General features: G+C 43.8%; 1 protein-coding gene across 3 annotated transcripts in view; it reads left to right on the forward strand.

Moving 5' to 3' along the window:
• The window catches only part of HDAC8 (histone deacetylase 8), an 80,790-nt gene that overhangs the window by 61,325 nt on the left and 7,455 nt on the right, over window positions 1-12,010 (forward strand). For all 3 annotated transcript variants that reach the window (XM_088444272.1, XM_088444274.1, XM_088444273.1), the window contains exon 9: window positions 3,313-3,407. In XM_088444272.1, coding sequence (XP_088300398.1) covers window positions 3,313-3,407 — 95 coding nt within the window. The remainder of the gene's footprint in view (window positions 1-3,312; window positions 3,408-12,010) is intronic.

Genomic DNA, 12,010 nt, shown 5'->3' on the forward strand with positions numbered 1-12,010 from the left:
AGGTAGTATCCCGTTTCCATATAAATAAGGAAATTGTAGTGGCGGCTTTCAGTCTTCAAACCTGTCTACAGATGAAGCTTCCCTGGCTGTGGTTCGAGCTCTTCATATCTATGTGGATTGTACCAGCTCCATCAGGAAATCAGATTCAGTCTTTGTGTTATATGGGTTTCACAAACGAGGCTGGCCAGCTAACAAACAGACTTTGGCTCACTAGCTGCGTACGACTATTGCTCAAATCTATGTACAGGCTGATCTCCTTGTTCCTAACAAGGTGACAGCACATTCTACTCGGTCTGTCGGACCGTTGTGGGCTGTGCAAGGGAGCCACTTGGTCTTCCGTCCATACCTTTATCAAATGCATTTGATACTTTTGCCTCCCAGGATACTTCCTTTAGGCGGTGGATTCTCTTCTCTGCTCAGGAGCGTCCCCATCCTTAAGGGTACTGCTTTACGACGTCCCCAAGGTAGATTCTGTGGACCCTATGGACCCTGAAGAAGAAAATCAGAGTTATGGTATAACATACCTTAGATCAGTGGTTCCCAAACTTTTTTGTATCACGGCGCCCTAGAGTCTCCGCTTTGTTTTCACGGCACTCCTAAGCCAAATGTTTGTTATTGAGAAATTCAGAAAAAAATATAATAAAGTAAATTGTTCTTATATGTCATCCTTTTGGCTCAGTTATGTGGTGGGTGACAGGTTTGCGCTTCTATTTGTCCACATATTTACATTACATTAACCATAAATAATTTGATTTGGTGTTGGGCCACAAACCTGAGGCACCCCAGGGTGCCACTGCGCACAGTTTGGGAACCACTGCGTTAGATAACTTTTTCTTCAAGGTCCATAGGGTCCACAGAGGGTATGCAGTCGGGAAGCCGGCAGACCTAATCCCGACAGCCGGGTTCCCGACTGCTTTATCCCGGTGAGGGTTAAATGACAGGCATATAAATGTAGATGCCTGTCATTTTACCTTCGCCGGGAGACCCTTGCCCGGCATCCCGTTCAAAGTGATGCCGGGCGCCGTGCGCGGACAGCCGCGGGGGTGGGGGGGGAGGGATAGGTTTAGGGCTCCCGAGGGGGACTTAGGGTTAGGCACCCCCCCTGGGAGGGTTAGTGTTAGGCTAGGGGGAGGGAGTGTTGGGGTTAGGCACCACACCGGGAGGGTTAGTGTTAGGCTAGGGGGAGGGAGTGTTGGGGTTAGGCACCCTCGGGGGGGACTAGGGGTTAGGCACCCCCTGGTGGGACTAAGGGTTAGGCAGCAGGGAATGGGGTGTTAGGTTTAGGCACTTAGAGGAGGGATTAGGGTTAGGCACTTGGGGGGAGGTTAGGGTTAGGCACCCCTAAGGGAGGGTTAGGGGGTTAGAAATAGGTTAGTGAATACTTACCTTTGACGAACGGGATTTCCTCCTCTGCCGGGATGCTGCTGTCGGTATTCCAACCGCCGGGCAGGGGTCCGGCGGTAAATCATACTGATTCCCCACAGAGCACCCACCCTGATGCACCTGGCCTCATTTGGGATCTGTTCTCTGCTTTTTATGCATCACTGATTCCCTCTTTGTATTTTGAGAGTGTTTCTTGGGTACATTGTACTTCCTTCTCCACTTTCCGTCTCTTGCCGTTAGGCTTGTTTACAAACTGAATGCCTGTGGCTGGAGTCGGGGTATATGGGGAGGAGGACCAGTGCATGCTGGGAGCTTTAAAGCTGTAGCTGTTTGGTGCAATGGATCTCTCCAACTACATCCCCAAAGTAAATCCTGGGGGCCCTATGGACCTCGAAGAAAGAGTTATCTAAGGTATGTGATACCATAACTCTGATTTTTAACCACTTAAAAGTAGGGATGTGCAGGCTCGGATAGGTTTGAGTTTGCACGCCGAGTTCGGATTTTTCCCTCCAAAAAAACGGAACTCAGAAAGAGGCAAAACGTCATCTTGCATGGACAAACATCATCATTCCTGGATAAAGTCCAGGAATGATGATGATTGTCCATGCAAGATGATGTTTTGCCTCTTTCTGAGTTCCGTTTTTTTGGAGGGAAAAATCCGAACTCGGCGTGCAAACTCGAACCTATCCGAGCCTGCACATCCCTACTTAAAAGGCAAATATTTTTTCCAAAAATGTCCCCAAAATTGTTTATTTTTATCATATTTTGTAAATAGTTATTTAAAACTGATTCAGTAATATTTATTTTAACAAAATAGGAAGATTTGTTATTAAAATTATACTGAATCCAGTTTAAATATCCGCTATTTACATAATTTGATTATTTACATTTTTTTTTACAACTCTGGGGACATTTTTGAAAAAGGTAAAGTTGTTTTTTTTTTCTTCTTTTGTTTTTAATGTATAAAACTAGTTCTTGTAGGACTTCACAGTCCTGCAAGAAGAGAGGTCTGCATCATGGTGAGGGCATTACTAAGGATCACACATCACTACTGTGGCGTGTGTGGAAGAGGGGGCGACAGTGAGGGGAGGTGTGGCTGGGGGAACCTGTTAGGATCGCTGATCAGTCTAGTTGGCCATGGAGAGGCGCCCAAGCTCCCTGAGCTTGGGCTGCAGGAAGATTGCCTCCCTGTAGCCGTGGATGGGCAATCCTTTTAGGATCACCATTCACTGTGTCCGGGGCAACAGGAGGTGGATCAAAATGAGCAGAGGTGACAACACTATCTGTTGAAATTACCTTCCAGCAGCTGACATGGTCCATCAAATGTGACCGTGTCAGGGAAAGCTCAGCGGTTATTCCGTATCAAAATAAGGAGTGAACTTTTAGAGGTTGCTGTTTATTGTAGCTTTTATTATGGTAGCCAGTTGTTTTTCAGGTAGCATCTTCTTCTTGGCCTACGGGCCATTTTGTGTGTGTATGTGTGTGTGTGTGTATATATATATATATATATATATATATATATATATATATATATATATATATATATACATACGCGCACACACATTACAGCTGTGTTGGGCCATATTAGTTTTATATATATATATATATATATATATATATATATATATATATATATATATATATAAAAACATTGCTTTGTTGCAAGTTAGCCAATGGATTATATGGGTGAATAAATTATGTATGTATTAAAAATGATAGATGTTAATAACAACGGTTGCATAGCATTACTAAATTTACAGGCTTTTTTGCACTTACATACCTGCGGGAAGCACATTATTAACAAATGCATATTTTGGAATGTATTTTTAGGTTGTTTTAGTTTTCTTTTGCTTGCTGCTTCCTTGTTAAACAATCCTTAGCCTGCCGCCTCTAGCTAGCACTAATTAGACATTACATTTTTTATTACAGGGGGATACAATCTACCCAACACTGCTCGCTGCTGGACATATTTGACTGCAGTCATTTTAGGCCGGACCTTATCTTCTGAAATCCCAGACCATGAGGTACTCTATTCTCCTAGGCCACTATTCCAATCTGTTTGTGAGGGGAGAGACCTGAGGGATAGAGATTTAATCCCATATTACTCTAGCCCTGAAGTTAGTGAATGCTTGTTTTGTTAGAAGACACTACAAAACAAAGACTCCTCTGTACGTGACTTACATACTGACTCCTTGTTCTCCAGATTGAATAGTGTACCTCTTCTTAGCTGAATGCCCTCTTTACTTTTCTTTTTTTTTTATAAAGTCTTTCTTAAGCCAATAAACCCCTGAATTCTTCTATAATAGTAAACTAGTATTAGTTTCACCTGTTCGCTATTGAAAGAGGTAGGAAAAATGCGTCTTTAACAGTCCTTAAAATTAAAAGAAAAATGTGCTAACTCCTGTACACTTTTAATTTAAACTAGAAATAAGAGATTATTCATAATCCTATAGAGGTAAAGAGAAGACAGTATTCGCAAGGTAAAATCTTTTAAATAACCATATTTCTATTGCATCCAAACTGGGTGGGCATTGGATAAACATGGAGTGTAAGCACAATCTACAAACTAAACTTATTTGTGGACTGCCACCTTCTGTTTCCATCCCATTGTGCAAAGCACCTCAGTTTTTATTTTTTGTGCACATGGAGTGGGCTTGATTAGGGTTGATATAAATTTGTTTTACCAAGATGTAGATTTCAGACACCTGCAACAGGAAATAAAACGTTTTTTTTTTTCCTTTTACCCATCACTGGTTAGTCCACTCTCACTTCGTGTTGATTGTGTTCTTTGGATTGTTGTCACATTTTATTTCTACATCATGTCTGAGAAGAAATTTTCCTCCAGGCTCTGGTGCGACCCAGTGAAGCGGCGAGTAATGTAACAATACATTGTGCGTGCCGTACACTTTGCACAATCCACCGTATGACAGCACAATGTATTGTTACATGCTTCATGTTACTACACCGTGTCATTCATTGAATCTTCCCATTGGACGTGCAGCACATCCAATGGGATATTCAATGAACTAAGGCCGGGAACGTCGGATCGGCCCTACACACTATATAATGTGTATGATCTATCATTGTGATCTGCTGCAATCTTGTAAGGTTGCAGTTGAAATGGAAGAACTTGCTCTTGGCAGTTCAGACCATAAAAGTCGATGACCCTCTGCCCCAGCTAGATGACCCTCTGCCCCAGCTAGTGGAAGGCACCAGGCAATAAGACGGACTGACTACTGGGTTAGTTCCATGCAGCTGACTATGGCCTTGTCGCTGGACAGGCTGCGTGGGGAGTCTTCTTCACGTCAACCACACAAGCGTTAGAGCTCTTCATGGGTTTAGATTCCTCTGAGGTGGAGAAGGGTGAGGTTGGTACAGACTCAGAACCTGAAGACCAGGCTACCTGGGATGGGGATTCTTTCTGATGGTCCATGGAAATACCAATTGACCTATCTTTTCCCACCTATTCTAATTCTCCCTCATGTGCTTGGAAAGGCCAAAACAGAGGAAATTAGTCAGTGGCCCCACACTGGAAAAAATTCTAATTATACGTCGACCTGCTCAACATTGTAGTGAAACCACCTTCCCATTTCATTTCCACCAGCTCTCCTTACTCAGGACCTATTTTTTTTTCTTAACTCAGGATTCGGCTCATTGGCTTTGATGATATGGCTGTTAAAGTCATGATTCTCCAAGCTAAGGGCTTCTCTGATCAGGACATTTAGTCTATGATTAAGACCAGGAAACCACCCTCTTCCACGAAATTACCACTGCGTTCAGAATATTTACATCTCATGGTGAAAAGAAGTGGTCCTACGTAACCCTGTCCAAGCTAGCTCTTCTGCTATCATTCTTGCTGGATGGCTTGGAGCATTGGTTGAAGCTGTCCTTTACGAAAGTACAAAGTTTCAGTCCTTTGCGTATTTTTCCAATGCGGGAGTGGATAGATCTGCTGCTTTCTGTAAGACTGATGATCTGCAAAGGAGTGATGTTAGCCAGATTGATCGCGGTGACCATCTGCCAAGTGTATGTTTCAGAGGGGGCCCTGATTGTCTGGTGGCCCATTCCACCAGATTGGTGAGCACCTCTTGAGTTGGCGTGACACAGTGCCTTTGTGGAGCAGTTATACAAATTGGCCACCTGGTCGGTTCATACTTTCAGAAAGTTCTACAACTTTAATTTTCTCTTTCATCCTGTAGGGGACACTGGAACACTGGGTGTAGGAGTGCGTTCGAGGAGCTTGGCTCAGAGACTCGTATTACACCACACTTTACATCATCTAGCTTTAACATTGTGGCTCCATACTGAAGGCAAAGGGCTACTCTGATTCTGTAGTTCAGATGATATTTAAAGGTAGAAAACCTACTTCACCGAAGAACTATCACCGAATTTGGAAAGCTTATGTACTGTACCTTGGAGAGAATTAAAGCACTTCTCCCACATTAATGTTCCACCTTGCACAAATTCTCTCTTTTCTTCAGCAGAGTCATGAAGGTGGTCTCTGTCTTTGATCTTTAAAGTTCCAAGTTCCTGCCCGTTCTGTATTTTTTCAGAGAAAGTTTGCTTTAATCCCAAACAGCAACACCTTCTTACAAGAGGTGCTCCATGTTCAAGCCCTCTTTATTGCTCCTGTAGCACCATGGGACCTTACTCTTGTACTAAACTTTTTTCAAGAAAAACCATTTGAACCTTTGAAGAGGTTGAAATTAATTTTATAACCTTTAAGAATTTTCCTACTATTGAATCGTAAAGGAGAGTATTGGAACTCATTGCTTTGCTATGTAGTTCTCCTTTCTTGATTTTTCACCAGGATCGAGCATTTCAAACGCCAAAGTGGTTTTTAAGTACCACATAAATCCAGATATTTTTGTTCCAGCAGTAGATGTTAGAGCAGTTTGTGTTTATGTTAAATGGAATAAGGATCTCGGTAAAATAGACTCAAAAGAGAGGATTACCTGCTTCCAAGAAGATTAGGGAAGTAATCCGTACTGCCCAGTGTTCTCCCCACACTATATTTCTTGGGCACTGTGATGCTGCTGAAATTTTTGCAGCACTGTCATTTTAGTGCAGAGCAACTTATTGGCCATGTCACAGTGTAACTCACTGCTCAGAGCCGCCTCCACTAGATGGAGGATGCTGGCCACCAGCTCGGCCCCGGCCCACCATCAGAGGCTGCCCCAACCAGACAAGTGATGCCGCCAACCCCCCTCCACCTCGTCCCCAGCCCACCCTGCACTGGAGGTAAGCATGGCAGCCTCACAGTCTCCCCTTCTCCTACTTGGCGGCCACTAAATAGATGCCAGATGGGAGGGTGCAATATGATGCTGCTGCTTTCCTGATGTGAGGGTTCAGTCCACCCCCGGTTTGTGTTCCACTTTCTGCCCTGTTGCCTCATAATGTGCCCCGTAAAGAAAAAATTCTGGGGAGAACTCTGCTGCCTATATAGTGTCTTCACTGAACAGTTGTGCAGGGCAGCAACTTGATCGGCACTTCACACTTAAGCATGATTCTATAGGTTTGTCACCTTCGCGTCCAAATATGCAAATTTTGGGCGTAGTTTTACATATGGCAACACAGCATCTCTTCCGATGAGGAAAGCTTTGGGGTGTCACCAGTGTCACCCATCACTAAGAAAAGATACTGACTAAGGAATGGTTTATACAGATACTAATGAAAATTGTGTAGAATTTCCATAGCTTTAAGGACAGAATAGTTATAATCCATCCATCTCTTTTTATATCTGTAGTAAGTATCCCTACATTTCAGGTCCACTGTACTCAACATCATTTTTGCATTCCTTTTTCATCCATCTGGGGGATAACATTACTTCTGGGTTATGCGTAGTCAGGTGTGGTGTCGGGCACTAACTAATTGAAACTGGCTTCCACCCCTTATATAACCCCTCCCCTTCCACAATAAGCTCAGTGTTGTTTTTAGTGCCTTGGAGTAAGGCACTAGCTAGGTCCTAGCTTTTAGTTAGGTTTAATTTCTTTATTTTGCTGTTTTGGTTTGGGTACTTAGTTCCTGGCAACTGGTGACAAGCACTAGCAGAGTGGGAGTTAGAATAGAATAAGAGGTTTGCGTGAACCCTGTATCCCACTCCAAAGACGGCCCCTGAGAGAGTCACCAATCTACATAGTCCCTGGGTCTCTCTCCATACTAGACACACATCTGAGGAGGCCGCTGGCAAAAGATAAGGTAAGTTTTATACATGTTATATGTAAAAAGACCTTGGCCCTGATTCAGAGCCGGACGCTCTGACCAGAGTGCTCGCTCTGAATCAGGGCCCTCCTCCATTAAAATGGAGCGTCCTGGACGCTCGTATAGCTGTGGGTCACCACCCACAGCATATACGAGCGTGCAAAAAGATGGTCACGATGGTCTTGACCATCGCGACCATCGGACTTGCGAGGGAAACCCTGCGGTCGGGTTTCCCAGCCGCAAGCCCAGGAGTGATTTTGGCTCTATCAGAGCCAAAATCACTCCCACTGACATCACTAGTGATGTCAGTGGGGCCGGCTTCAGACGGTAGGCGTTCCCATGGGAACGCCTCCATCTGGCAGGCACGCCCCCGGCACGCCCACCAAAGGGGGCGTGCTGTCAATCAACATCGACAGCACGCCCCCTTTGGTGCGAGACCCCGAGCGATGGAAAGCCCGTCGCTCGCCGGGTCTCGCGCATGCGCACGACGGAGCTCCCTCCGTCGTGCGCATGCGCAGTGGGGAACATCGACCCACTTGCGAGCGTACTGCCGCTCGCGAGTGGGTCTGAATGACCCCCCTTGTTGCCTGTATGTACTGCTTCCCGGCACGCTGCTTTTGTGCAGAGTGGCTTTTGTGCAGAGTGGCCGGGTATGTTATTATTCACATGACTGCACTGTAGGGTCTGCGTGTCTTGCTTACACAGCACACGCCGCCTTTAGGACCCAGACTGTTCCCTTTGGAGGACCGTCGGAGGGGACTACAGAGCAGCATCATGCTACCGGCTTTGTGGGAGTGTTAGTCTTGAATGGCCCCAGGATGCGGCGGCGCCTCACGTGCTGGCACGCCGTTGGTAACTTCATCATTCTGGCCCGCGGCTGTGCTCTCCGGATGGAAACCCCGTGTGCTAGGATAACGACGGCGTGCCCCGGCCACATCTCCCTCAGGTATTTGAGTTTCAGCAGCTCATGCGGCTTCAGAGCCACGCACAAACAACTATTGTGAGCGAATGGAGTTCTGCTTGGAGGAGACTCACTGCAGATTACAGGGGGATGGCTGTGTACTAACAGATAAGTAGTTAACTGGGATTATTACTTTTGGGTAGTAACCTTGTGATCTATGTGGGGCTTATAATATTGTAATGTATATATAAAAGCACCTTTACTGCACTGTTTCTCAGGAATTTAGGCAGTAACATACAGGGATATAGTAAAGATTTGTTTGCCTTTCTTTTTTTGCAAAGAATATGGACTTCTAGAAGTCCGGCGTTTCTGCATTTAACAGATGGGAGATTCTTAATCTTCTATGTTTTTTTTTCTATTCAATCAGTGCTACACTTTTCCCAGAGGAATTTAGGTAGCTATATGTATTGGTTAGACTTGTCTGGTCTTTCTCTCTCAGTATGGATAAACCAGACAAAGGTTCTGAAAAACAGGGATCTGTCACCTTTTATGCTTGTATAAAATGTGAGAAAAAATTGCCAAAAGGTACGGACCCAGGGTCGCTCTGTGCTAGTTGTTCACAGGGGGATTGTTACCAGGAGGTTCGGCTGAACAGCTGGTGATTCCTGATCGGGCCAGGTCTATGGTTGACACCTCCTGCTTAAAACCCAAAAAGTCAGAAAGATCGCGAGGCCCCGCTTTCATGGTCTGTAATCATCATTTTTCGGAAGAGGATACCAAGCTTTGGGAAATTCCACCCATGGTAGATGCTCCCATTGCTAGGTTGGTCAGTAATACTGTTATTCCCACTACACAGTCTGTAACTCCTAAAGTTCCTATGGATAGGAAGAATGAGGCTGTACTTAAATCTATATTCACTTTGTCAGGAGTCTCGCTGTGCCCAATTCTGGTCAGTGCCTGGGTGATAAAGGCTATCAATCCATGGATGACCCAGATGATCACTTCAGACAAATCCCCTGATTTAAAACCAGCACACTCAATAGCTGATCAGATTTTGGAAGCTCTAACCTATATAGGTGATGCTTTAATAGACACTATTCAGGTACATGTAAAAAGTGTAGATCTCTGCACTATTATATATTTGTCGAAGAAGATCGATGTGAACGAACCCCAACTAACACAATATATAAAAAAATCTATTTTATATTTTTACTAATATTCGTTCAATTGACCGGTCAATATGAATAAACAATATAAATAGAACAATCACAAAAATTGAATCATTGTAATATTAGTTAAACACAATATACCAATATATTAAAAAAGGATCGCTGAAGGAGATGGATCCAGAAAATAATGTATAAGATATTATTATCATCCAAATTGAAACCGTGGGTTTATTTTTTAGAAAATCCACACCTGCAATATTGTACTCGATGATCTCACCAGGGATTAATATGTCTTCTGTTCAATCATGACATGCTCCGTGGAGCTTCATATCCTGGGAGACAGTATCATGTGGGGTTCAATTACGGGTTGTTAAGTCCACATACAAGTAAATGTGAAAACATACAGGTGTTGGAGGAGGCTGATGCACCCGGAGAGACAGGGGTAAAGCTGCTAACCTTGCAGAGAGATGTGATGTTGTTCCAGCCGCGTCTCGATCCTGGCCTCTCTCTGACTGCCAGCGTGTGTCCACCGGGATCGCGGGTCTCGCATTGCAATAATGTAGCAGGTACTCAATTGGATTAAGGTAGTCCCAGCAGGTCCAAAGGTTATCCACTGACGCGATTCGCTCCACAGGTCTGGGGCTCTATCAAAGATTCTTTTTAAGGGGCCAAAAGTAATGGGACAAACTAAACAATCCTAAGTCTGACTTTCACTTTTTAATACTTTGTTGCAAATCCTTTGCAGGCAATTACAGCCTGAAGTCTGGAACGCATAGACATCACCAGACGCTGGGTTTCATCCCTGGTGATGCTCTGCCAGGCCTTTACTGCAAATGTCTTCAGTTCCTGCTTGTTCTTGGGGCATTTTCCCTTCAGTTTTGTCTTCATCAAGTGAAATAATGCTCAATCGGATTCAGGATAGAGGATTGACTTGGCTATTGCATAAATTCCACTTTTTAGCCTTAAAAAAACTCTTTGGTTGCTTTTGCAATATGCTTCGGGTCATTGTCTATCTGCACTGTGAAGTGCCGTCCAATGAGTTCTGAAGCATTTGACTGAATATGAGCATATAATATTGCCCGAAACACTTCAGAATTCATTCTGCTGCTTTTGTCAGCAGTCACATCATTAATAAATACAAGGGAACCAGTTCCATTGGCAGCCATACATGCCCACGCCATGACACTACCACCACCATGCTTCACTGATGAGGTGGTATGTTTTGGATCATGAGCAGTTCCTTTCCTTCTCCATACTCTTCTCTTCCCATCACTCTGGTACAAGTTGATCTTTGTCTCATCTGTCCATAGGATGTTGTTCCAGAACTGTAATGGCTTTTTTAGATGTTGTTTGGCAAACTCTAATCTGGTCTTCCTGTTTTTGTGGCTCACCAATGGTTTACATCTTGAGGTGAACCCCCTCCATATTCACTCTTGTGAAGTCTTCTCTTGATTGTTGACTTTGACACATATACACCTACCTCCTGGAGAGTGTTCTTGATTTGGCCAACTGTTGTGAAGGGGTTTTTCTTCACCAGGGAAATAATTCTTCTGTCATCCACCACAGTTGTTTTCCGTGGTCTTCTGGGTCTTTTGGTGTTGCTGAGCTCTCCGATGCGTTCTTTCTTTTTAAGTATGTTACAAACAGTTGATTTGGCCACACCTAATGTTTTTGCTATCTCTCTGATGGGTTTGTTTTGATTTTTCAGCCTAATGATGGCTTGCTTCACTGATAGTGACAGCTCTTTGGATCTCATATTGAGAGTCGACAGCAACTGATTCCAAATGCAAATGTCACACCTAGGATCAACTCCAGACCTTTTACCTGCTTAATTGATAATGAAATAACGAGGGAATAGCCCACACCTGTCCTTGAAATAGCTTTTGAGTTGATAGTCCCATTACTTTTGGCCCCTTAAGTGGGAGGCACATATAGAAACCATTGTAATTCCTACACCGTTCACCTGATTTGGTTGTAATTACCCTCAAATTAAATCTGAAAGTCTGCAGTTAAAGCACATCTTGTTTGTTTCATTTCAAAGCCATTGTGGTGGTGAATAGAGGCCAAAATATGAAAATTCTGTCAATGTCCCAATATTTATGCACCTGACTGTATATGCTGCCACAAGCACATCGAGTTTTTCTGCTGCTCATTTATGTGATTATTATGATGACCTATACTTTTTCTTTATTTGGATAAACACCCCATTTACAATTATATTTAAATAGCACTGAGTTTTGTTTCTTTTTTTATTGTATATATACTATTGAGGTACAGTCTCATATTTCGGCTTTTTTCCGCCAGGCGTTCGCTATGGCTGAAAACATGGAAGGCAGACATAGAGTCCAAGCATGCT

The sequence above is a fragment of the Taudactylus pleione genome, unplaced genomic scaffold (assembly GCF_031769625.1).
Source record: "Taudactylus pleione unplaced genomic scaffold, aTauple2 ptg000352l, whole genome shotgun sequence".
NCBI lineage: Eukaryota > Metazoa > Chordata > Amphibia > Anura > Myobatrachidae > Taudactylus > Taudactylus pleione.